This window comes from Lepisosteus platostomus, chromosome 1 (genome assembly GCF_059453375.1).
Source record: "Lepisosteus platostomus isolate fLepPlt1 chromosome 1, fLepPlt1.hap1, whole genome shotgun sequence".
Taxonomy (NCBI): domain Eukaryota; kingdom Metazoa; phylum Chordata; class Actinopteri; order Semionotiformes; family Lepisosteidae; genus Lepisosteus; species Lepisosteus platostomus.
Genome location: NC_142611.1, coordinates 76,867,648 through 76,891,037, shown reverse-complemented (window position 1 = coordinate 76,891,037; position 23,390 = coordinate 76,867,648). Strand labels below are relative to the sequence as shown.

Below are 23,390 nucleotides of genomic sequence, written 5' to 3'. Positions count from 1 at the left end.
CGTCACCAGTGCTTCTGCACTGTTTAAAATGAAAGCATGTTATGTTTGCATTTGCCTGCCATATATTTTTATGAAGATATATTATCATGTCTCCGCCTCTCACATGCTGTTTTTGCTCAGCCATCTCTATGGTATTTGTACAGTAGGTGGGGGGAGGCTTCCCTTGTACATGTACAAACCCTGGCTCTGCTTCACAGCCTGTCAGGCACAGGGATGGGTAGAGTTGCTGCCAAGTGGGAAACTCATTAATTCCCCTTCCTTCCTGCTGAGTCTAGCAGTGCTTCTGATTTCAGGGGTCATGTGATTGCACTGAGTGTAGCACACTGCACATCTTGCTCTTTAATGCTTAATTAAGCTCTTGCATAACTAATTAGGCTAAGAGTGAAGCTTAGCAGATGACCTGTGTTATTCTCAGCGATTCCTTCCTCACAGCACATACTGTATGTTCCTGCCTCTCTCTGTGTGTTGAAAGCTGAGCTCTACAAACCAGGGACAGGGTGGATCGAACCAAGCTGTAGTAGGGCTGTTTTTCCTTAAACATGGTCATTCATTCACTTTTATAGAAAAGGTACAAAGTCTCTTGGCATTCCTGAGCTCTGTACATGTGGTTTTAACATTACCATCGTCATAAAGTGCTTTGAGAAGCCACTTTTGAAGGTGCTATATAAAATAAAGTTTATTATTATTAATAATATTCATTGCCGGCTCTCCTTATTTTGAACTTGAACTTGAACTTTATTGCCATATGTTACCGGTACTGGTACAATGGAATTCTTACTTACAGAAAGTCTCTCGATTGTAAAACAAGTGTAAAAAACAAAACAAAGTGCAAACAGTTCATCAAGACAATATACAAACAAACAGTAGACAATGTACAAATAAACATGTAAACAGTTTGGATGTAAACAATACAGACGTGTAAACAATGACTGGAGATGTGCCATAAATCATAAGAAATCATAATGAGGTACAGTAGATGGTGATGGTGTAGGTGTGGTCCGAGGGACATGGCTAAATGTGTTCACCAGTCTCACTGCTTGTGGATAGAAGCTATTGAAGAATCTAGTGGTCAGTGTCCGTATGCTCTTATATCTCTTGCCTGAGGGCAGTGGGGTGAAGAGCTCATGCCCGGGGTGGTGACTGTCCTCTGTGATGGCCAGAATTCTACCACGGCAGCGGTCCTCATAGAGCTGTTTAATCTCGGTGAGACCGCAGCCGATGATCTTCTGGGCCATATTGACCATTTTCTGCAGTGCCTTTCTTTCTCGCGAAGAGGTGTTGCCATACCACACGGTGATCCCGTTGGTGAGGACGCTCTCGATAGTGCAGCGGTAGAAGTTCACCAATACATGTATTACAGACGTGCAAACAATGACTGGAAATGTGCAATAAATAAGAAATCATAATGAGGTAGATGGTGATGGCTTGTGTCTCATGGAGAGCAAGCTGGGGTAGGCAAAAAGACAACTTCCTAATACAAGAAATTGTATAGGGCCAATAAAGTGATCTTATCTACGATCTTATCTTACTGGCAAAGTCGAGCCAGAAGTAACACAGGCATTTCAGAAAGCTGCAGCTGACGATAAGAGTCTGGCCGTGTTTTGACTATGCTGAGTTACATGGATACACTGAAATTGAGTTTTTGTTTTGTATTCAAGCCTTCTGGATGCCTTTCGTGGTGCATCTGCATGGTCACATGCTTGCCAGATACCCCCACGTTTATATAGAAGCTGCCGATGGTGGTTATACTGGTAGTTATCCAGCAGAGTTATCCAGCTGGGCTTTCTAATCCCTCCTTGTGCATGTTGCGCTGTGTGACTCAAAGCAGTTTTTATTTCCACTTAAAAATTTTAAATAAGGAAGTTTGTTCAGGTGATAGTTGCTTTTGTAGGGGAGTCTGAAGGCATGATAAGAAATCAAATGTTTTCTAATGACCTGAGTAGTTGGGTTACTTGATGTAAACTTGATGTGTACTTGGTGGAATAGAGAAAAGTCTAGTGTTTTATGCCATTTGTGTTGCAGACTCTAAAAGGCATTTAGTGTGGTGTGGTAGCTTTGAATGTCTGTTATCTAGCAGTATGAACAGCACTGGGGTCAAGAAGGAGGGTCCCCCTTTTGCTCAGCAGTAGTGTGAGCAAAGGACATTGCTGCTTCATGCAGTTTGCATCAAACATGGCACCTGTAGTAAGAATTCCTCAGATTTATATAGCGGCTTTCATCCTAAAGATCTGTGAGCTCTTTATGTAGAGGAGAGGAGCTACTTCATCTTCCACTGATGAACAGCAGATCAGGGGACTAGAAGAGAAATGCTTCTTTCCCAGTTGAATTAAGGGAGTATGTTAGGAAGGCCAGGACACTGGGTTAATGCTTTTACTTTTGTGAAAAGTGCCATGAGATCTTTTAATGTATTTCTCGAGTCACTAAAGGTGCTGGGCCACTGTGTTGTGATTTGCGATCCTTAAAGTTGTATGCAGAGAATTTAGTGTAATATTCCAAATACGTTCTGACCGGGTTCTTTAGCTTAGTGCTGTTGTTGTTCCCACTCTGTTTGTTGGGGTTTAAAAGGAGACTCGTTCTCGCGCTCTCTACTGCACTGATTCCCAGGCCGGGTCCATGGGGAACGTAGTCTGTTCTTTCCAGCTGAGCTCTAGATCTCCAGTGCTAACAGATGCCTGAATTGACCTGCTGGTTTGTTTAGAATGTGACGTCATTCATTTCTTCGGTCAGTCCTGAGTGTCAAAAAATAACAACCTTGGCACGATGAACCCTCCCTCTCCCTGACTCTAGCCAGATGACTGATTTAGGATGAACAGACACAGGGAGGAGTGACACGGTTTCAATGTGTCAAAACTCAGTGAGCATTGTTTTCCTCCTGCAGATCAGTTGGTCCCACTTCAGGCAGCACACCAGAAAGAGGACAGCTCTGAAATTCAGAAGCTGGTACATGGTGTAATATCACTGCCCGTACTTGGATGAGAAGGGTGTCCAAGACAGTCCAGAGAACCCAAGTGCAGACGAAGCTGGCAGGGGGTCCAAAGACAGTTTGAAGGAAAAACCAGAAGCGTAGTGCAAGTGCTAGCTACGTTTGGAGCCAGGTAAACATGGAAAGAAAACACCAGAGAAATCCACAAGCAAAGTTAAAGCGAGCTAAGCCAAGATCACAGACATAAAAACCCGGGAGCCAAGTGTCTGATCAAAGCGAAGCATAGTCAGAAAGCAAGAAGCAGAGTTGATTAGAGGAGGTTATGACCGTACAGTATGGACATGTACATTGGGATGCTTATTTGCGCCGTTCTCTCGGGACCTACACAGTACCGCACACAACGCCACACAATGTGGACAGTACACTACAAACCGGAACACAATAAAAAGTGATTATTGTCACTGTCATTAACAGCCAGAACAGTAAACAGGTGATAGAGAACAATAGTCGTCTGTGCTTTCTGACCAAATTCAAATGGGAACTAATCAAGCCAAGACCTGAGAACAAACTCTAAGCTTGATCGCCTGAGCGACATGACGTGACACAGGGCAGATGTAAATCACAAATCCCATCTGCCCTTTTAAAGAGCCGGAAGCACATTTACAAATATGCCCCAAGCGGAGAAGTGAATCAGCCTGTGATTAAGAACTCGGCTGGCGCAGAAAACCGAAGAGAGAGTAGTCTTCCACAACCAGGGCTGGTCGCCCCTGCCCTACAGAACATGTTTCTGTTCAAACTCAGTGAAATATTCAAGCTGGATCTTAAACTGAGAGCTGTGATTTGCATTGGGATGTCTGTCTTTTTGTTCCTAGTTCTGTTTCCCCTTTACTTCATTCAGTATGGAGACCGTCGTCCGCCAGACATGCAAAATGACTTTTGAAGTTCCTTATTTGTTTTGGTCTTTAATCAGAAATAATGTTGCGGACGGGTTATGGAGATGCCTTGGTGCTGATCAGGCGTGGAGAAACGTCGCCCCCCCCTCCTGTTGCTGGAGCTCGCCGCGCTGCCGGACGGAGCTCAGGCCGGGTCTGGGAGGTGCTTGGGAAAGGAATGGCGCCTCTCAGGGGTGTGCCAGCAGCTCTCAGGAGCTGGCGGGGAGAAGCAGAGATAATACACAACAACCTCTCCCATGGACGTCCGGAAAACTGCTGGGGCTGTCCCAAAATAGTTCAGATTGGTGCTCCGGTGTATTTTTAAAAGTTCTTATCTTTTTTGTAACCTAGTTAGCCATGATGGTATAAAATAAAAGTAAAATTCCTTGATATAGTTCAGCTTGCTTTAAAAGGTGCTGATATAAATTCCCGGGGGGTGGTTTCCAGATACTTAACATTTTGGCGTAAAACACTTTATTCCAGAAGATCCTCGGCCTATAATGTTAACATTCAGTAGGCTTGCGCAGTCTTAAACTACATGGACCTGCAGTAGGCTCTTTATGGCCTTGGGTTTGCAGTACCTACACGGTACCAGACCTGCTCTAGTGCTGCCAGGGACTTTGTAGGCAGAATCAGCTTAGCTTCCTGTGACCAAAAACAGGGCTTGGTTATCCCGGCTTGTGCAGCACCAGTCCAGCCTGAAGGTCGTTGGAGAAGGCCTAAATTAAGATTCCACTCAATATATCTCCACCTGAAACCAGCATAGCATATAGACTGAAAAAACCCTGCAGTTCAGGCACTTTAGAAAATAAAACTTTGGCCCATCTAGTATTTGGTTGTTATAAGCTAATTGATTCAGGGATTTCATTCAGCCATTTCTTGATGGAGTCCAGCGTATTGGCTTCAACAACACGGGCTCCATACTTCCACAACTGATTGCAGAAAGAAGTGCCTCTTTTTCTCAGTTTTCAATGCACTTCAAAACTGTTTCTACTTTGGGCCTCTGGTAATTGTGTGTCTGTTAATACTCAAGTAGGTTAGTGGGTTGACTTAATCTTTTATTGTTGTTTTCTTCATGGTATTTGAAAAGCTTGCTCTTCTGCTTCTTAATACCTAAGAGATTTCTTTAGAGAATGTGTATCTGACCTCAGTGTTTGGCTGCTTTTCAATCCCATGTTCTCCCCCATGAGGGCTGGCTTACTGACGGTTTGTATTGGTCGTGCACACCAGGGCTTCAAGCAGTGTTGTGCTGTTTTCAGCTGTGGTCCAGGAACAATGTGTTTCTTATGAAAAGCACTGGGGCACGGCAGCATGCTTCACCAACAGTGACAGCACAGCACTGCGGTGCTTTGGGAACATCAGCCCCAGTAGCAACGGAGAGAACAGGGGAAGAAGGCACAAGAGGACGCAGCTTGATTCTTCCTGATAGGAGAACTGCGACCTTGGACAGTTTCTGTTAAGCACAGTGTTCAGTTCAGTTTGCTGTCATACGCACAAGTGCAATGAAATGCTTGTTTGTTTGCATGTATGCTCCAATACAAAGATGTTAACCCTGCGGTCCATGTGGGTCCTAATGCCCCAGTATAGTGACGGGGACACTATACTGTAAACAGGCGCCGTCCTTCGGATGAGACATAAAACCGAGGTCCTGACTCTCTGTGGTCATTCAAAAATCCCAGGGCATTTCTGGAAAAGAGTAGGGGTGTAACCCCGGCGTCCTGGCCAAATTTCCCATTGGCCTTTACCAATCATGGTCTCCTAATAATCCCCATCTATGAACTGGCTTCATTACTCTGCTCTCCTTCTCACTGAGAGCTGATGTGTGGGGAGCGTTCTGGCGCACTATGGCTGCCGTCGCATCATCCAGGTGGGGCTGCACATTGGTGGTGGTGGAGGGGATCCCCATTACCTGTAAAGCGCTTTGAGTGGGGTGTCCAGAATAGCGCTATATAAGTGTAAGCAATTATTATTATTATAATTATTATTAAAGGGATCGCCAAAAACATGTTTGTCCCTGCTAGTGCGCAGACTGGTGCCTGGGTGCTTAAAAGCACCAACAGTTTTGTCTGTAAAGTAAGACAGAGAAGCAGAAATGGAAACAAATCCACTTGAGTCAAAATTCAGCAGAATTAGATAAATGACCAAATCTGCCTTTTCAGTAAATAGCAGGTGAATCCCTGTTGCACTGCAGGCCTCTCGCCATGGTTTCCTCTCAACTGCACGAGCAATTTGAATTCCATTCCTGTCATAGAGTATCTTCAGGTGGGCAGCTGCGTCAGCATGCCTAGTCTGCAAAGGAACAAGTAATAGGTTTATTCCATGCTGAAAAGAGAAGAGAAAAAACACAAAGTTTTGGCTGTGAAGCCTTATTCAGGTGAAGAAGGCTTCACAGCCGAAACGTTGTTTTCTCTCTTCTCTCTCTCTTTTCTCTCTTCTCTTTTCAGCATGGAATAAACCTATTACTTGTTCCTATACAGTATCGTCTCCACTCAGTTCTCACATAGTTCCATAAAGGTTGTTGCATTGCCCAGCGTTCACAGAGAATTCCTATTCTGAAGGTCTTGTTAGTATATTGTATTTTCTCTTAAAAGAGTTTTCTTTCTCCTGCTTGAGTGCACAGGGCCTTGCATTCCACAGCTGAGCCCTGGCTCCTGCCTCTCTGGAAATTCAGAAACGACGGGGGGACGCTGTGTGCTGGGAACTGGGACATATTGCCTCCCCACAGGACGTAGAACAGACATTTCCCCCCAAAAAATCAAAAATAAACTCTCAATTTCAGGAGTTGGCAGGAAGTGTGCTGCCTCCTTCCCTTCACCAGTCTGTGTTCAGTCAGCTGAAGACCTTCAGCATTCTTATCTGACTGGAGAGATTTCAGTCAGGTCGCGGTGCAGTTGTTGAACAAGGAAGAAGACTGCATGTCTGATGCCTCAGGGCACCATTTTTTTTCCCCAAGTTTGCAAATACAGATTGAGGAAACTGACTTTGCGGTTTTTACATTTTACATGTGGCTATTTGCTCAGCCCTCGTATTTGAATTGGACGACTTGTCCCGATTTTGCTTCGAGCTCCGTCGGCGTAGACGCAGCACACAACTGATTCAGCCCCCCTGCAGGACTGGCGCCCTCACTTCACGAGGAAACGACCCCGATTGTGGCAGTCCCTCGCTGGTTCTCACCCCCTCGCGGTGCCGCCCGGGCGATCGGGCACTTGTGTCTTCAGCAGGAATCGGAAACGTCCGCACAGCCTCCTGTTGTGATTAAACACGTTCTGGTTCCCAGGACAACGGCTCCTTTTAAGACTGTGAAAGTATGACGGACTAGGCAGACTAATAATAATAATAATTGCTTACACTTATATAGCGCTTTTCTGGACACACCACTCAAAACGCTTTACAGGTAATGGGGACTCCCCTCCACCACCACCAATGTGCAGCATCCACCTGGATGATGCGACGGCAGCCATAGTGCGCCAGAACGCTCACCACACATCAGCTGTCAGTGGGGAGGAGAGCAGAGCAATGTAGCCAATTCGTAGAGAGGGATTATTAGGAGGCCATGATTGGTAAGGGCCAATTTGGAAATTTGGCCAGGACACCGGGGTTACACCCCTACTCTTTTCGAGAAGCACCCTGGGATTTTTAATGACCACAGAGAGTCAGGACCTCGGTTTTACGTCTCATCCGAAGGACATCTATCTTTCGAGCTCATTTGAAAAAAGGAAGGAAAGGTTTAATTAATCCCAGAACTCCTGTGTTTGACTGTCAGTGTGTACCAGAGACCATTTTCCATGGTCTTTCCCAAAGAGACAGTGTAGCTGGGGACCAGCTTGGGACCCTGTGATGTTGTGAGAGCTGGCTTTCTGAGAAAGCCACCATCTTGGCTCAAATCCCAGGCCCAGTGGTGTTGGGTTGAGCCAAGATGGTGGCTTCCTCCCAGCAACACCTCCCTCTACCTCTATGAATACCTATTCACCAGTGTGGGTCACGTCACTGTAATCCAAGGCCGGGCTTTCATCCGAGCTTTCATTTCTCCGTACAGGAGAGGGACCGGCGAGGAGCCGGAAGGACACCCCGAAAGACGCCGGTGAAAAAGCGAAAGAGACGGCCTTCAACGCCACAGAGAAGGCCAAGAATCTGGCCAGTGCAGCCACTCCCCAGAAATCGAACCAGTTCGTCTGAGATCGGGCCGGAGCGCGTCTCTGCTCGGGAGGGACACACTGGAGCCCTTTGCACCTATAGGGACAAAGAAGAGTGGTCATGTGGCTGAGCTGCGGTCCCTGAGGGCCTCCCACGTAGCCTCCTGTGGGCTGTTACCATGTACTGTCAGGTCAGAAAACTGGGCCTGGATACTCTGCCTAGCTGTCTGCTGAAGACCATAATGAATGCTCTTCAGGCCTCTTGCTCTGTGACTGTCCTGACCGAGCCCTGGGCCTGCGCTCAGGGCAGTCCAAATTCTCTGCCCCTGTCTTACCTTTTATTCTGTCAGCTTCAGTGCTGCCTTGAAGTCTCAGGTAATGTACAATTATATGTAGATGTGTACATCTGAACATGTACAAATGCATATCAAGTGTTTTTAAGAGTATGTATAAATTGTGTCGTGTTTGGTTTAAAAAACCATCTATGATCATGGCCTCCAGAGCAGCAGGTTCTGGAGTGAAGAGAATGAAATAAGAAAAGAGATGTCCCAGTTACGTAGTTTTTTATGTTGACTTTGTCCATTAGGTGTTTTTAGAGTTTGATCATGAATATGCAGTGTACCACTTTTTTTTTCCCCAGGTCTCATTTCATTTTTTCGTTTCGTCATACTCTGTCACTAAGAGTTTTATTTTTTGAATTGTCAAACTTGTACGTGATTCAAAGACGTAACCTACTCTATTTATTTCACATGGTCCTAACCTCGTGGCATTCCTTTCTGCTTCGTAACCTTTATTCAGAAAGCTGGTTTCATGTTAAGGAGGTGGCGTCCGGACCCCAGTGGACCTGCGGCATGCCACGTTCTAGATGGGGGGGGGTGGACGAGTCAGCTTCGCTTAATTGGCTCCGGTGTTGCTGGAGGCAGTTGGGCTGGAAGGCTGACGTGCCCTAGGGAAGGTACTGCTTGCAGGCCTGCTCGTTGCTCGCTGTTCGTGGCTTCAGCCAACTAGGCTGCGCGCAGCAGGGCCGTCTCTGCAGTCTCCACTGCCTCGCACCTGGGCTCTCCCCTCTTCTGCTTCACAGCTGGCACTTCTGCCCCGACCTGGGCTCTGACGCCACTTTTGTCTGGTCACGCGGCAGGTTAAATTATTTTCTAAAGTATGTGTATGTATATAAATATATATTTTTCATTAAATTAAACTAATTGTGGCCAGGCTTGACACTGCTACACGAATTCCTTAACGAGCTGACAACCATTTGAGTAGATGGGCTGGGCAGCAAACTAGCTTCAGGAAAAATGAGGGGGTGTGGGGGAGTATTTATAGAAGGTTTACTGTGTCGTACCTCTGTCTCAAGACGTTTTATACTGCAGTTAGTCTAACTCTTTTAAAATCCGTTTTACTTAATAAAGTGTGTCGGTACTGTTCCAGTGTTGCCGTGTCTCCTGGGTGATTCTTTGTGAAATACAGAGAGGCACAGGCCTGTTAGGTGTTGATAAGTGTCCAGGGGACAGAAGCAGCTTTAAAAACCTCTTGAACACATTGTAAGAGCTCGGTTCCCTGTCTGCTTTAATACCCGAATACCTCTTTACACCTGGGCTTTCAGTCATTTCATGCTGTGGTTTGGAACATGGGCCGGCTACCTGGCGAAAGGTGTAGCTCAGTAATAGCCACTGTCTGGGTCAGATAGACAGTGAGCAGGATCCTGTATCAGGAGGCGAGTGAAGTGCAGTAAGAATATGTTTGTGACACTAGGAGTTCAGTGGCCCTAAGAGAGAGTCTGAAACTGCAGGCCGCAGGGCAAAGTCTGTTTGTGTCATGTTCAGCATCAGCCAGCAGGGGTCTCCAGTACAGAAAGTGGACGGGAGACCGAAGTAAGTCTCACTTTGGATTGCACAATGTTAGAAAAGCGTTACTTTAGGATGTCAAAATACTGCCAGTTTTCTCGTAAAAGAGATTACACATCTCACTTACCGTAAGCTCCTGCAGAAAGTGCCCTGCTGGTATGCCAGGGAAGCAAGAAGACAGGAAGACTGTTTCACGAAGAGGTCAAAATTCTCCTTTTACCTCTGGTGACCCTGATCGCCTGACCCGTCTGTCTATGTCCCTTCACTCGTCCTCTAGACCAGGGGTCCCAGGCCTGGTCCTGCTGACCCACACACCTGCTGGGCTTCATCCCAGCTGACCTGGGTTATCGAACCGATGCCTGACTTGAAATGAATAAGCTGCCTGATGGTAACATTTGCAATAATTTTTTTCCCCCAACTCAAGAGTTTGGAATTTGACTTTAATTAGCAAATGCAATAGCTCTACCTCCGGTAGGTTTAAAATCTGAGAACAGCTTGTTCCACACTCGACCACCCTAAATCCCATTGTTTCCTATGACTGAATGAAAATATTGTACATTTCTCGATGAAGTAAAAACAGACCCTTTCTCATATTTCAGCGCTGATAAATGCCTCGCTGATTAAAGCTGGGATCCTTGATGCTGGCTGGACAGGTCATACCCACCCACTCCCAACCCCAGGCATGACATTGAAAGAATCTCGGTGGCTGAAGTGGTTGTTTTCCAGATCAGTACAGGGGAATTTATGTCTAAGCTTCCGTCACCCACATCAGGGTCAAACCTGATAGTGATCTCCAGGCTGTAGTGTCACATGCCTGACATGTCGCCAAGATCTCTTCCGTGGTTTGTACCTGGAAGATGATGCCTACGACAGTGTGTGTGTATTTTTACAATGCCGGACTCTGGTGTGGATCATCCGGTTTAAACAGTGCAACTCCTCCTGTTGTGTTTTGTTTCCTGTTCCAAGCGCTGTCCCTGACAAGCTGGACACTTCCAAAACCTGGACAAATACGTTTCCAAGAGTTCCAAAGATAGCTGGGCACATTGGCGTGTAATTAATTGCACTTGGGAACTGATCTGAGAGGTTGTGATCTGCTTTTCAGCCTCACGCCTGGTTCATTGAACAGGATGGAACGGGGCTTGCTGGTGGATATTTCCGCCTTCCCCCTCAGAGATCTGAGGCTGCTCAAAGCCGAATTAAAAAAGCCAAGTCTGTCCTCATCTCCTTCTTCGCTGTGAGGAAACGCAGAATAATGGATTTGGGACCTGATGGTCTGGTGCATCTTGTGAGCTTGACCTGAACACATGTGCTGTCAGCTCATGTTAAAACAACAGAACTGCCGGCATGGGCAGGACAGCACCAGAATGATAACATTGAGGTGATCTGTCTGTTCAGACCTAGAAAACCAGTCTTACCAATAACCTAGAGAGGCCCCTGTGATACACGTTTATCAAAGCTCTGTGACAGGTCATTTGGTAGAAAACGAAATGCCTTTTTTCAGATGACTAAATATTGCAATAGAAAATCTGGAGACTGAAAAGAATGGAAGCCAGTGACAAGCTGTTGTATAAAAGTTTTTTTTTTTATTATATTACAATGAAAGAATGATACAGCACTATACCGCTCAGTGTGGTACAGGCTGTAGCCAGCACCTGGTACATGTGCACAAATGAACTTATACAATATTATACATCTTAGGATCCACAAAGGACTCTTCTGCTAAAAAGATACATATTCACAGGTCTCTGGCACAGAACTCACCCACTCAGTGTCCCTTGGGCGTCACGCCAAACTCCCCCCCCCCCCCCGCCACTGCCCTAACTTCCTCATCACGCCTCCCCATACAAGGCTCCAAGAACCCCCAAAACAGGCACCCAAGGCAACAGCACAGGAATGTGGCTCAGCCAGCTGCCACCTCCCTCCCATCGCACTGCGGGGGTGCGATTCACAAGAGCCGACCAGCCTTCGCAGTGGGACGGGGCCCAGGGGGGCGACACGCAGGACGGACAGGGCCAGAATATTGCGACCCGGAGGCCGGGAGCCAAGGCGAGAGCACGGATCAGAAGGAGGACAGAGTTCTTCCAATTCTGCCTGCGGGAACACTCGCTTCCCGTCTTTCACGAAACTGCTCACGTCCCGTTTCCTGGGCCGGGCGGCAGAGGAATTCAAGCCACCCTCTATCTGAAACGGGACTTCGCCCACGAAGCAAAGACTGGCAAGCAGCGTAATTGTTTCAGCGAGAAGGCAGAGAGTAATAAAATGACCGAGAACACTGAAGAACGTGGGAGAGGGAAAGATATTGGGTTTTTTTTTCTTAACTGCTGCCGTTTTTTCCTGGGTGTTACAAACTCCCACCTCAGCATTGTGCCTGTAATGGAGAAAACTGGAGGACCCGACTCCTCACCCACTGAAGATGGCAGACCAGCTGAATCTTCAGTTTTCGTCTCCCAGCTACTTCCTGGCTCTTCCCAGAACTCTACAGTCCCCCTTCCTCAGTCACTGGCAGTGGCTCACACTCAAGCCAGCACTATCCCCCTAGTGGAAATCACGCTCATCTTCCATTGTGCTTTGTTTTATTTCTATGTTCGCAGAGCAAATACTTTTAAAGCAGAGTAATACTGCTGCCTCTGCCAGTAGTACTTTTCACCATCATTATTTGTCCTCTTATTAAAATGGCAACAACTAGCACCAATAACTGGTTTCCTGTTCTACGTTAAGAGCGACAGCTTTAGTCAGTCCAGTTGCTCGATTTGTGTTCAGCCACCCTAAAATCTGAACATTTTCACACCAGACCTCAACGAGAATTCAGAAAGAGGGCAGTTGGATGGAGGTATTGAAGAGTAACAACATCCTGAGTGGCATTAAAGACACAATCAATGAGTACAGGAAGCAACAGCATTTGTTCTGTCGTTAATGCCTCTCAGTATTCTTATGTGCAATTATGTGTCTTAATTACCTCCACATAGGAAGTGTTAATCATATTTGCCTCGTTAATTATTTGTCGTCCGTAAATTCACACGGCCAGCACGCAGCAGGAAGTTAGCTTCAGGAACCCACAGGCCAGGTATGCCATTGAAACAAAGCTACGCTTGCTCTAATGGCTTTCTGAGGCCTTTCAGTACACGTGTTCAGGTTCCTTAAACCAATACAAATAACTTGAGTCTGTATGCACATGACCTATAAGCAACCCATCATCTGCCTGCCCTGTTAATTTTAGCCACACATCTATAATGGGAGTGGTTCTGTGCAAGAGGTTTTTTTGTTATATAGATTTTAATTTTCATATCACCCAAGTGTTCATTTGACCAATGAACCGGAGAAATAGGAAATTCAGCATTCTGCTGTTATTAACAGTCATGTTGTGTTACGTGACATGAGACTAAACTCTTCAGGATTTTGCCTTTTCCTCTGAGCTCAGGAAAAAGAAGAGAGAAGTCAGCTACACAACGTACCACAAAGAGTTTATTACTGCCTCCTGACATTACATCGTCATATTGCTGCGTCGTGCCTCAAAGAAATGAGGATTTTAATGAATGTGTAGTATACATTAACACAATCCTGGAACCTGCTTCGTTGAAAAGGAAGGAAACTAATTTATCAGCTGCCATTTTTTTTTTTGTGTAACTCCCACTGTACCTTCCTCTTCATTTAATAATAAGCTTCTAGAAGGAGCTGGAGGGTTGTTGATTTAGAAGGACTGTTGGCAAGGTCCGAGTATCAGACAAAGTGAGAACGAGTACATTTAAGCTGCCATGAGATCACCAATATGGTCAGTGTTACGTAGCCACAAGTGGGACGTGGAGCTCCACCCCTGCCTCTGTCACCCAGGCTTCCATGTGTACAGCTCCTGGGGAAGGCTGGGAAGAGGCCGCCTGAGCCGAGCCCTCCCCAGCACCCCGTTTTCAGTAGCGCCGCCCCCTTTGCTTCCTTGGTGGGGGGGAGGGGGGGAAGAGGCGCGCTCGCAAAACGGGGCCCGGCGGCGGCAGCCAGTTCTTATTGACCGGCTTCAGCTTGTCTGCGTTCGGTTTTTTTTGTCTCCCAAGTGGGAGCGGGCACTTGAAGCCGGGCCCAGGAGGCGCTGTGTCACGCCAAGGGAGTTGTGGGAGTCTGGAACGGGGCTGCCCGGCCTGCTGGCTGAAGCCTCACGTCGGCGCGGGCCCGAGTGGCCTCCTGCCGTCGGTGTCCTCTCCCGGGTTTCGTTTTCGAAACGGGGAACGGCCAGAGCAGGGAAAGAGCAGACCTGCCGGCTTTCCTCGGGGTAGGGGGGGTGTCTGGGGGGCTCCGGGCAGGAGTGGGGCTCCCTCAGGGCAGGGGGGAGGGCTAACCTGAACAGTCACCAAGGCACAATACGACAGTGGGAGAGACCCTGAGAGCAGGCTCTGGGCTGGACCGTCCCACACCCTTCCTGTCACTCGCACGCCTGGCATCTCCTCTCCGGCTGACTCCAGAGACGACTCCGTTTTTTTTTTTTCTTTTTTCTTTTTTTAAAGAGAACATTTAGGAAAATATAATACAAAATTTCATACAGGAAATATAGACTACACTTGCTAAAATCACTTACCTAAAAGTGTCTCGTAGCATTAGGTTTTTTTGTATTTTGTTTTTGAATATATACATATACACGCGTATATGCATATATACAGACATATATACACTTTTTTTGTTTTTTTGAGACCTTTCTCAAAGGACTGGTCCATTTTTACACGTTAAAATGTCTTCACAGGCCATGCTCTAATGACGTAACCAAGCAGAGGTTGCACACCGATGCAAACAGCTCTAGCAGTAAGAGTAGTAGTTGTAATAGTAGCGCTATTGCTGCAGTCTAAAAAAAGAGGAAATTGCTCCTCCACAAACGCTGAGCGTGGAGCACTGCATTACACACGTGCTTCGAGCCCTGATGAACGAAACACAGGCTTTGCAAGATACGTATGCCATATGCTGTATGCACGCCTAATCAGTAATGCCCAGATGCTGCTGAATTTGAAGGTTTTTTTTTAAAAAAAAAAACTGTTTCTGAAGCAAAGCTTCTGCTTTTGAAAACTGCCATCGCATGGTTACAAAAAAAGAAAGCGGATGAATCATAAAATGAAAGGGACAGCCTTTCTCGGCTCCCAGCGGGCCTGAAGAGAGCTCCACTCCCCGGCACGCTCTCGTCCACAGTAAACGAACTGAGTCAAAACAGCAGAATCGGGGGGGTAAAACACAAACCCATTCTGCAGGTACAACAGTCCTCCAGGTAAGGCTAATCATTAGAGCTGGCAACTTCCATACAGGATTGACTTGTAAGCTTGAACCACGACACGCACACACACGCACACACAAACACGCGCACACACACACGAGTACTGACTTGCGTCTACAAGAAAATTCATTGCAACTTAATCTACAGTCATTAAGGTCTAGCGAGTTAGGAACATTGCGTTTTGTGGACGGGAGGGGGATAACCTCTCCCCCCCAAAAACAAGTCTGCCGGCCCCTGTGGGAGAGGAGCTGCAGTGATGTGCAGGGGGCTGGTGGGTCCGACCTTGTTAATCAACAAGAGCGAAACTTTAAGGCCTCTGCATCCTGAGCGCAGCCTTCCCCTCGGCTCACAGCTGCCCACTCCCACTGCAAGTCCGCTGGGCCTTGGACCCCAGAGGTTTTCTCTTCACGAGGGGTGTCTGCTTTTTCTCTCCTCTGTGCCTCATTTGTCCACTGTTACCTGATGGCACACTAAACTGCTTTCCATCCAGGTACAGTAACTTACTGCACTTTATAACTTTTTTCTAAGCATACTGTGAAAAGCAGCTGTGAAAAGCACTATATAAAGAAAAGACTGAATTGAATTCAATGACGAAAGGTCAGGGCGCTCCCTTAGAGACAGAGTTGTGCTTTCCATTAAGAAGGACGGAGAGGAGAGGCCACACAAACTGTGCTTCCGCATTGTTTTCAAGACGTTACAAAAAAAAGAATACACAGCATCTGCAAAGCATTTTTTGAAAAACAGAGATTAATTTTAAAGCAGTTCTGCAGGTTTGGGGACTGCTTTGCTCCTCCACAAAGCTCTGAAGGCACGACATCACTACTCACAGTTCTCCATCTTCACTCAAAAAGGGTGCAAGAATTTAATGCTCTGAAAGCAGCATTTTTCAAGTTCAAAAATGGTCACAAATGCTACAATTTGCTACACTGATAATATGTAATGCTCTGAGCAGGGAAGTTGGCACCAATGTAAAGCTCCTGCTGGCTAAATAAAACATTCATGTAATTAAACCTACTGAAATAGCTAAAGGCTCTTGGTAGGGGCCTACATTTATTATCTGAGGTGAGTATATCTACACGCTTTGTTTACAGAAGGCAGAAACGATCGATCCCAGACAGACTCTCCACATATTAGTGTTCGTGTTCAGAACACCGGGTTACTCATTATAAAATAATGCAAAAGTGCAAGAAAAGCTTTGATCAGAAATAATTATGATTCATTTTTTAAAAAGACTGGTGATGACCCATTGTGGTTCCAACCTGTGAGGCTGCAATTCAGAACCTAGTCTGGGTGCGATGCAACATTTCAAGCTGATGTTTCTGAACCTGTGGATCCAAAGCCAACAGGAGTTTGACTTTTGCGAACAGGAAACAAAGGCAGCCATCTAGGTCCAGGATGAGAGCTCATTTTCTCACTTTCATCCTGTCAGTCTCAGGAATCTATCGAGTTGGGAGATTTCTGTGAAAGAGATGTCTTGGAAAGGGGTACGTTTCTCAACCTGCTGCAGAAACTGAAAAACTGAATGCTTTGGTCACTGAAGAATTGTACCAACTTTCAATTAATTTATTTCAGAGGTACAATAAGGTTTTCCATATGTCAGAGGCGTGGCTATTGTGGTTTGACCCGGGCCCTGTTCTGTATGTCAGATTTAACGGTTTGTCTGTGGGTGTGAAGTTGCTCAACTGCCTGGACTTTCAAATATGAACAGTTTTCAAAAGTTGGGGAAAAATCCCCAATGACCACTAAGGAAAACCTCCTATAGACAGTAGGAGAATGAAAAATAACAGCTTTGCTTTCCTAGCCTTGTCAGAGAGCCTTGCCCTACAGGACTGGATAAATGCAGGCTCCTTTATGATCTCTCGCTGTTCTTTGTCCTTTTCGACTACCTTCTCCAGAGCCCGTCTTCACTAACCCCGCCTGAGAGAGCAGCCGAAAAGCTGCTTCCCTCAACAGGGGTCGCGCACTCAGAATGCGTGTGATAAGGAACTCAGTCGGTGCCACGCGTGCAGAAAGTCCGTCCATGGGGTGGAACAAAAGTGATTCTGTTTCCATTTTTTAAACTGAAAAGGATCAAGTTAAAAATGGCCTCCATTCCAGAACTGCAGGCAGTGCTTCAGAGAACAGACAGTTTGCCTCCCGGAGGACAGCAAAGGATCCTCAAGGACGTATCAAATTCTCTGCTAACTTTTTTAACATTTGACTTTAGAGAAACAAGTGCTTGTTTTTTGGTTTTGGTTCTCCTCTCTTAGAACCCAGCGAGTGCCGGTACTACCACCTTTGAGTTATTTTGCCGATGAGTTTTTTCTCCTACTGTATATGTCTTCAGAGCAACAGGGCAAGTTTTATTAATCAACATTCGCGTAGAGCGCACACACACGCACGCACACACACACGGGGTTCCGATTACCAAGTCAAGACTGTACGGCCACACCACCGTTCTCTCCGCCAAACCCCGGCAGGGCTCTGCTATCTGCTGCTGTGGTGAGAGTGCGGAGGACGAGGAAGCGATCAGAAGTGTGTCTGTGGTCGCGCTGGCGGAAGAGTGGGACTGGGGCTGGCGTGGCGGCACTACGACAGGCAGGGCTGCAGTCTGTGGGAAGGTGTGTAGCTGCCGTCGCTGCTGCTGCCCTGCAGGCTGTAGGGGTCCTCGGCATCGCTGACGCTGCCCAGGCTGTCCATCTCCCCCGGGGTGAACTCCATCCCCTCGATGTCCACCTCTGGCGTGGGCACAGACAGACAGACACCATTTACTCACGGCCCCGCTGCCCCAAATACACCCCCACAACAGGCAGTCGCTGTTCACCGGGCTACATCCCGCGGGTGAAGAGAACAGCAACAGCTGTTGCCGACACGAACGCGGAGAACAGAGAGGTGTCTCTCTTGTTTAATTCGAACATAGGAAGAACGTGGTGCGCCCGGCTTTTTCACAACAGTACGACGAACCGGCTTAGATCACCTTACAGAGCCAACAGCACATTACAATTCAAACTGACTATCATGACGGCATAATAAGATTTACAGTAATGCACCAAACCTTGCAAACCCACAGTGAATACAGGGTGCACATCAGAAAACACCACGGAAAAGTCACATTATACAATTGACATTTTTCTGCATGCTTTTATTACGAGGCTGCTGTCGATTACGATTGCTGTGTAGGGACGTTCCAGGTGAACGGAGCAGGGACTGTCTGCAAAGTCAAGAGAAGGGTTCTGCTCAGTGATACATCCAGGAAGAGACCAGTATTTTCCTGCAAGACCCCTTTCCTGGCCAAAACAATATCCGTGAAGAATGGAAATCTGGCAGTGCACCCTGTTTCAAGAGCTGATCAACGAGATGACGATGGAGAGGGTTCGTTTCTACAGGACAGGCGCTCTGGAGTGATCAGTCTGTCACAGAATTCAGCTCTGTTCTTATCTTAACAGGAAAACTGCAAGAATGCATAAGCAAGTTGTAGCTATTTGTTCTCTGGGTGTTGTTTTTTTTTAATGTTTCCTAGTTATTGTTAGTCTGGTTAAAATTTTCAAAACTCCTTAAATTTCTTGTTAAAGTGTTATATCCCTAGTAGAATCACACAAAAGCAAAAGATGTTTAAAGGCACTACAGCCACAAAATCCGAACTAGCACCAGGAGAGGAAGAGAAAGCACTAATAACCCCGGTCTCTCTTCACACGAGTACAAACTGCTTACCCTCCCAAACACAATCAGCTCGCTGCAGACGACCTGTGTGTCGAATGAGCCGGCTGTATTACAAGCCGGAGCAGGATTACAGCCTTGCTCCCAGGAGCTCTATTATGGCAGCGTGGTAATGGACACCGCACAGTAACCTTAATCCTGCACGCACTTCAGAAAAGAAGAGAACACCTCACCACCCACACTTTGAGCTCGAGGAATTCAAATGCATAGTTAACACTTTCAAAACCGGCAAAAATATGAACTGATGACCTTTTCTTTCAAAGAAAAAAACAGTAATTTGAACATAAGCCCAAGGCCTTCATGACAGAAACGTATTTTGGTTATTAGGCTGCAATGTTCTAGTTATTAGCACTACATGTACAGCTTTATTTGGACTCCTGATCTATTCCTAAGTGGTTAACAGCTGACTATGTGCTCCCTGGGAATAAGAACTCAGGTTGCTCTCATGTTATCAGGGGTTCTGGCAATCCAGAATCCCTGTGGGAATTCCAGGAATCCGGACAGGCAGTGCAGGTTTTATTACACATTACACCAGGGCTAGTCCAGCTTTAGTATGGCTTTGTGATTCCCTGGAGTTTTGGCTCCACCGAAACAGGATTCATACATTAACACAGAGCTGGACAGGGAGGGCAAGGCCGGGGAGAGACTGGGCGGGACAAGTCAGCACAGGGCGGGGTTTGGGCAGGGCGGGGGCGGAGCTCAGCGTAGGCGGAGTCAGGGCTGGATCTGAACAGGGCAGGAGCAGGACAGGGGCGGGGCCAGGCGGAACAGGGGCGGGGCCAGGCGGGGGCCGTACCTTGCTCAGAGTCGGTGGACATGGTGGAGCCCATGCTGTCAGTGCGGACCCTCTCCAGGCCGTGCACGGAGAGCTGCTCCAGGCGGCGCTTGAGGTAGCGGTGCTCTCGCTGCAGCTGCTCCTTCACGTTGACGGCCTTGCGGTCCTGCTCCTCCAGTTTCTGCAGCACAAACAGACGTTTTTCTTTAGGGAGGGCCGAAGGGTCATGAACAAACCGTTCCTCACCCTTTTTCTTCTGTCAGGCCAGAAGATCCAACTTTTACATCAGGATCCGCTGATGCGTCAGGAAGACCTAGGGTGCACAACACACCGCCAGTCACTCCAAGCTCAGGGCAGCTACAACGACAACTTTAAAGAGCAGCTTTACATTCGTCAACATCAAAGTAAAACACAGCCTAGTGTTGTTTCCAAGCTGTTTTTGCTCACTCCTAATCAGATTTAGTCAATTACATATCTTTTCCTTCCCTTAAACATCAGAAGCCGTTGAAAAAACAAAATCAGAGGCTAGACGGGATATCTGAAATGACCAAAGCAGAATCAAGCCACAGTGAGAGATGTGAGGTTAAAATATTTTTATATTCTAGTCGGCAGAAGTCAGCTTACGCCGAATCATATATTAAAAAAACCCAAAAAGATGAACATTTTCCTCTCGTGTGAGATTTAGTTTAGAGACCCGGCGAGTCAGGCTAGACCACGGGCAGCCCTGAGGACGAGTTTGGCCCAGGTGTACGATGTTGCGCACACAACACATCCAGGCCTGGAGTGGAACGTGCTGCAATGTGCTCTTCAGCAGCTGTGTTCCAGTTTTGAACTATTCCAGTCAAAGAGTGAGTGAGAAATGACAAAACATCTCACTGGTCCCATATCGCGGCCTTGGTTTTAATCAGAAGCACATCTTGACTCTGCGGTACGTGACTGCAGTGCAGACTCTTTAAACAGGCCACTGACCGGACTCGTACAAAGACTAGACCGGAGAAATTGAAATAACAGACTTAACTGTACTTTTCTCTGAAACATTTACATTTACAAGGTCAGTCAAGATTTTATTGCATTTCTTTTACTGATGGTTAAATGCAAATTATGATTCAGGCATTTCAAGAATGAAAGTTTTATGGGAATAATCACATGAGTGTTCCACTTAAACAGAGAAACATTTTCCAGTTTATTACACCGAATGTGCAGTACAGCGTGTTCCTGGTCCTTTTAAATGGAATGAGAGCACTGAATCAACACTTTGCAGATGACTAGCTGAATATACGGGAACACACCTCAACACATTTGGCCATTCAGCTTTGTACGTCTTTATTTTGAATGGAACTGCTCTGCTTTTTCAAGCATTCAGAAGCCAGGGGATTATGTAATACACTTACAACCACTCCCCTCGGCACGTGACTGATGCTCTATAACACATTCAGCTTCTTCCTGGCACAAATCGGCAATCGCAGACTTTGCTGAAACACTAGCCCCTCCGCCAGCAGAAGACAAATCACACCCTGACGGCACAGACCCAGTCCTGCTTTAGCTCCTGGTAGCTCTGTTCGTATTTCAAGTTTCAAGAGCACAGTGTCAAAAACAAAGTTTTGCAGGCGCTGAGGCATCAACTGGGTCACGCAATCTCGGGGGCTGTGGCGGATCCCCGATCTTTCAGCATGACAAGCGGGGAGTGTTTCGGGCTGGTTCGGTTGTCCCAGAAAGCGTACAAGACGTCCTGTGACCGTTTAAAACCTGTCCCCGCCAGGGTTCAGCGGCTGGGAGAGCAATTTGTGCGTCCCGCTAATGAGCGTCTGAATTAATGGGCCGTGCAGGAACCACAGGAAATCAAAACCTCCACTGGCTCACAATCCCAAAACAAAAACACAGATTGCAAATCCCCAGTTCCTCTGAAAACAAGCACACGGGGAATACATCACACGAACTTGCACTGCATCACAAACAAGCCCTAGGACAGATGCGCTAACAACTCCCTTCTTTATCACCTGGTATCAGACTGACACAGGTACACCCAGGCTTTGCTAAAGTGCAACCATATAAATGTCTAGACATTGCAGTACATATTTCAAAAAGGCAAGCTTGCTCGCTTGGAATCTACCTCAATATGTGTACAAAGACTGACATTAACAAAACATTACAATTCAGCTACCTGTCATGTTTGGATTGCTGATAATTCTTTTATTTTATTTTATGCTTGTTACATATTCCAGATCAGTCTCTGTTTTGCCATTTTATTTTTAAACTTTAAAGCTTCTCAGTATGGAAATAGTTCTGTACAGCGTGAAACTAAAAGTCTGACGATTCTGTTAAAGGAATGGGGAAAACAGGGGTTAAGACTCTGGGTTTGGAGCTGGAATGCTGAGAGCTGAAGTCCCAGGTGAGAGTATCTTGGAACAACGTACTGCAGTCAGATTCCTTCACTCAAATATGCACTTGTGTAAAAGCCTTCAAATAGAAGTCTCTGTGGATAGGTGCCAGAATCTCAGAAGCTCAGCAGGTCTAGTCACCTCTTTGGCTTGGCTGAAATGAAACTACCATATTCATTTTGTCCAGGTAAATCAGGTTTAAATGTAAATTAAGCGCAAGGATGCTGGCTAATGTACGCCAAATCAGGTTTTGTTATTTAGCTAGAAGGTGCTCTAACAAACTAGTACACATAAGCATGTTACTAACTGGAGATTATGAACCCTGTATTCAAAACACTTAGGAGCTTAAGTCCCTAATACCTCCCATGGAGATTTAAGCGCCTAAGTGTTATAAATATATGGCCCATGTGTTCATGTTTGTCTATCGCACTGCACTGTGGCAGGACCCGGGTCTGTCAACTGTACCAAGTCAACAACATTTAACCGTTCAAAGCATTAAACAGACCCAGCCTCAGGCAGCATACACAGACCCGACCCTCGCTAGCAGCACGCAATCTCCAGGCCCCTGCTCAGGGCTGCTAACGCAAGCTTTGAAAAATAAAGACTTTATTACATTTAGTAAATAAATGTTTACTTTATTAGTTGGTTTACGGTGCGACTTGTCTTCCCTTCTGTTGCTCCCTGAACCTGCATTGAGTACACATTTATCAAAAAATGGAAATAAAACACAGCATTAGGAGATACAGTATATGTTTGGAATGACAGGAATTTATGTTCAGTTTTAAGTTGGTTTTACTACAAATATTCCTAACCGTGTGAAGCACTGTATTAAACCAGCAGTCAGCCACATAGAGGAGTGCTCACGGCCATTTTAAAACAGTCCTGGAATATACCGGTTCACAAGGACTGAAAATACTTCTGGGCAAAAAGGGGAGCTTTCAGAAAACCTCTTCGGGACAATATGAGATGAGCCTGGATCTGTTTGGCATAAACAGGTTTCTTGTTAAAATCCGGCTCAGAAGAGAGGCGCAGAAAATGAAACACCGAAATCATTTTCTAAAAAATGTTTTTTTCATGACATACCGCATTTGAGAGGTCAGGGATGCTTAAGCACAAGCTCCTATCCTTTGTTCGTGCTCTGTAATGGGGCTGACAACCACAAGCTTTTCCCAAGAGCTCAATCACCACAACACCAAAAGAGTGAGACGTACAGGCAGCAAAAGTGATGGACTGCGTCGAAGAGGCCGCATGGTCAGTGTGACACTAGACTGAGGCAAAGACAACCTTAAGTTTCACCAGCCCTGCTGTAGGTACTGTAGGAGCAGAATACCCAAGATAAGCACGAAAACACAGGCTTCGAGCTGATCGACTCCACTGAGCAACCAGCTGGATCAGAGCGGCTCGGCTCAGCAGTTGAGGGCCACTGTCTTTGCAGGTATCGTGATAACCCGAGGGGTAAAACACACG

At 46.5% G+C, this 23,390-nt stretch overlaps 2 protein-coding genes across 2 annotated transcripts in view; one reads left to right on the top strand and one right to left on the bottom strand.

The window, feature by feature from the left end:
- The window catches only part of LOC148678741 (PRELI domain-containing protein 1, mitochondrial-like), a 31,796-nt gene extending 22,376 nt beyond the window's left edge, over nucleotides 1-9,420 (top strand). The window contains exon 6 of the mRNA XM_088638180.1: nucleotides 7,892-9,420. Within this exon, the coding sequence (XP_088494306.1) occupies nucleotides 7,892-8,031 (140 nt within the window). The 3' untranslated portion in view covers nucleotides 8,032-9,420. The remainder of the gene's footprint in view (nucleotides 1-7,891) is intronic.
- Nucleotides 9,421-11,395: 1,975 nt separating this feature from the next.
- mxd4 (MAX dimerization protein 4) overlaps nucleotides 11,396-23,390 on the bottom strand; it is a 38,693-nt gene continuing 26,698 nt past the window's right edge. The window contains exons 5-6 of the mRNA XM_088638181.1: nucleotides 19,567-19,726; nucleotides 11,396-17,791 (exon numbers count right to left, since the gene is read on the bottom strand). Of these exons, the coding sequence (XP_088494307.1) occupies nucleotides 17,643-17,791; nucleotides 19,567-19,726 (309 nt within the window). The 3' untranslated portion in view covers nucleotides 11,396-17,642. The remainder of the gene's footprint in view (nucleotides 17,792-19,566; nucleotides 19,727-23,390) is intronic.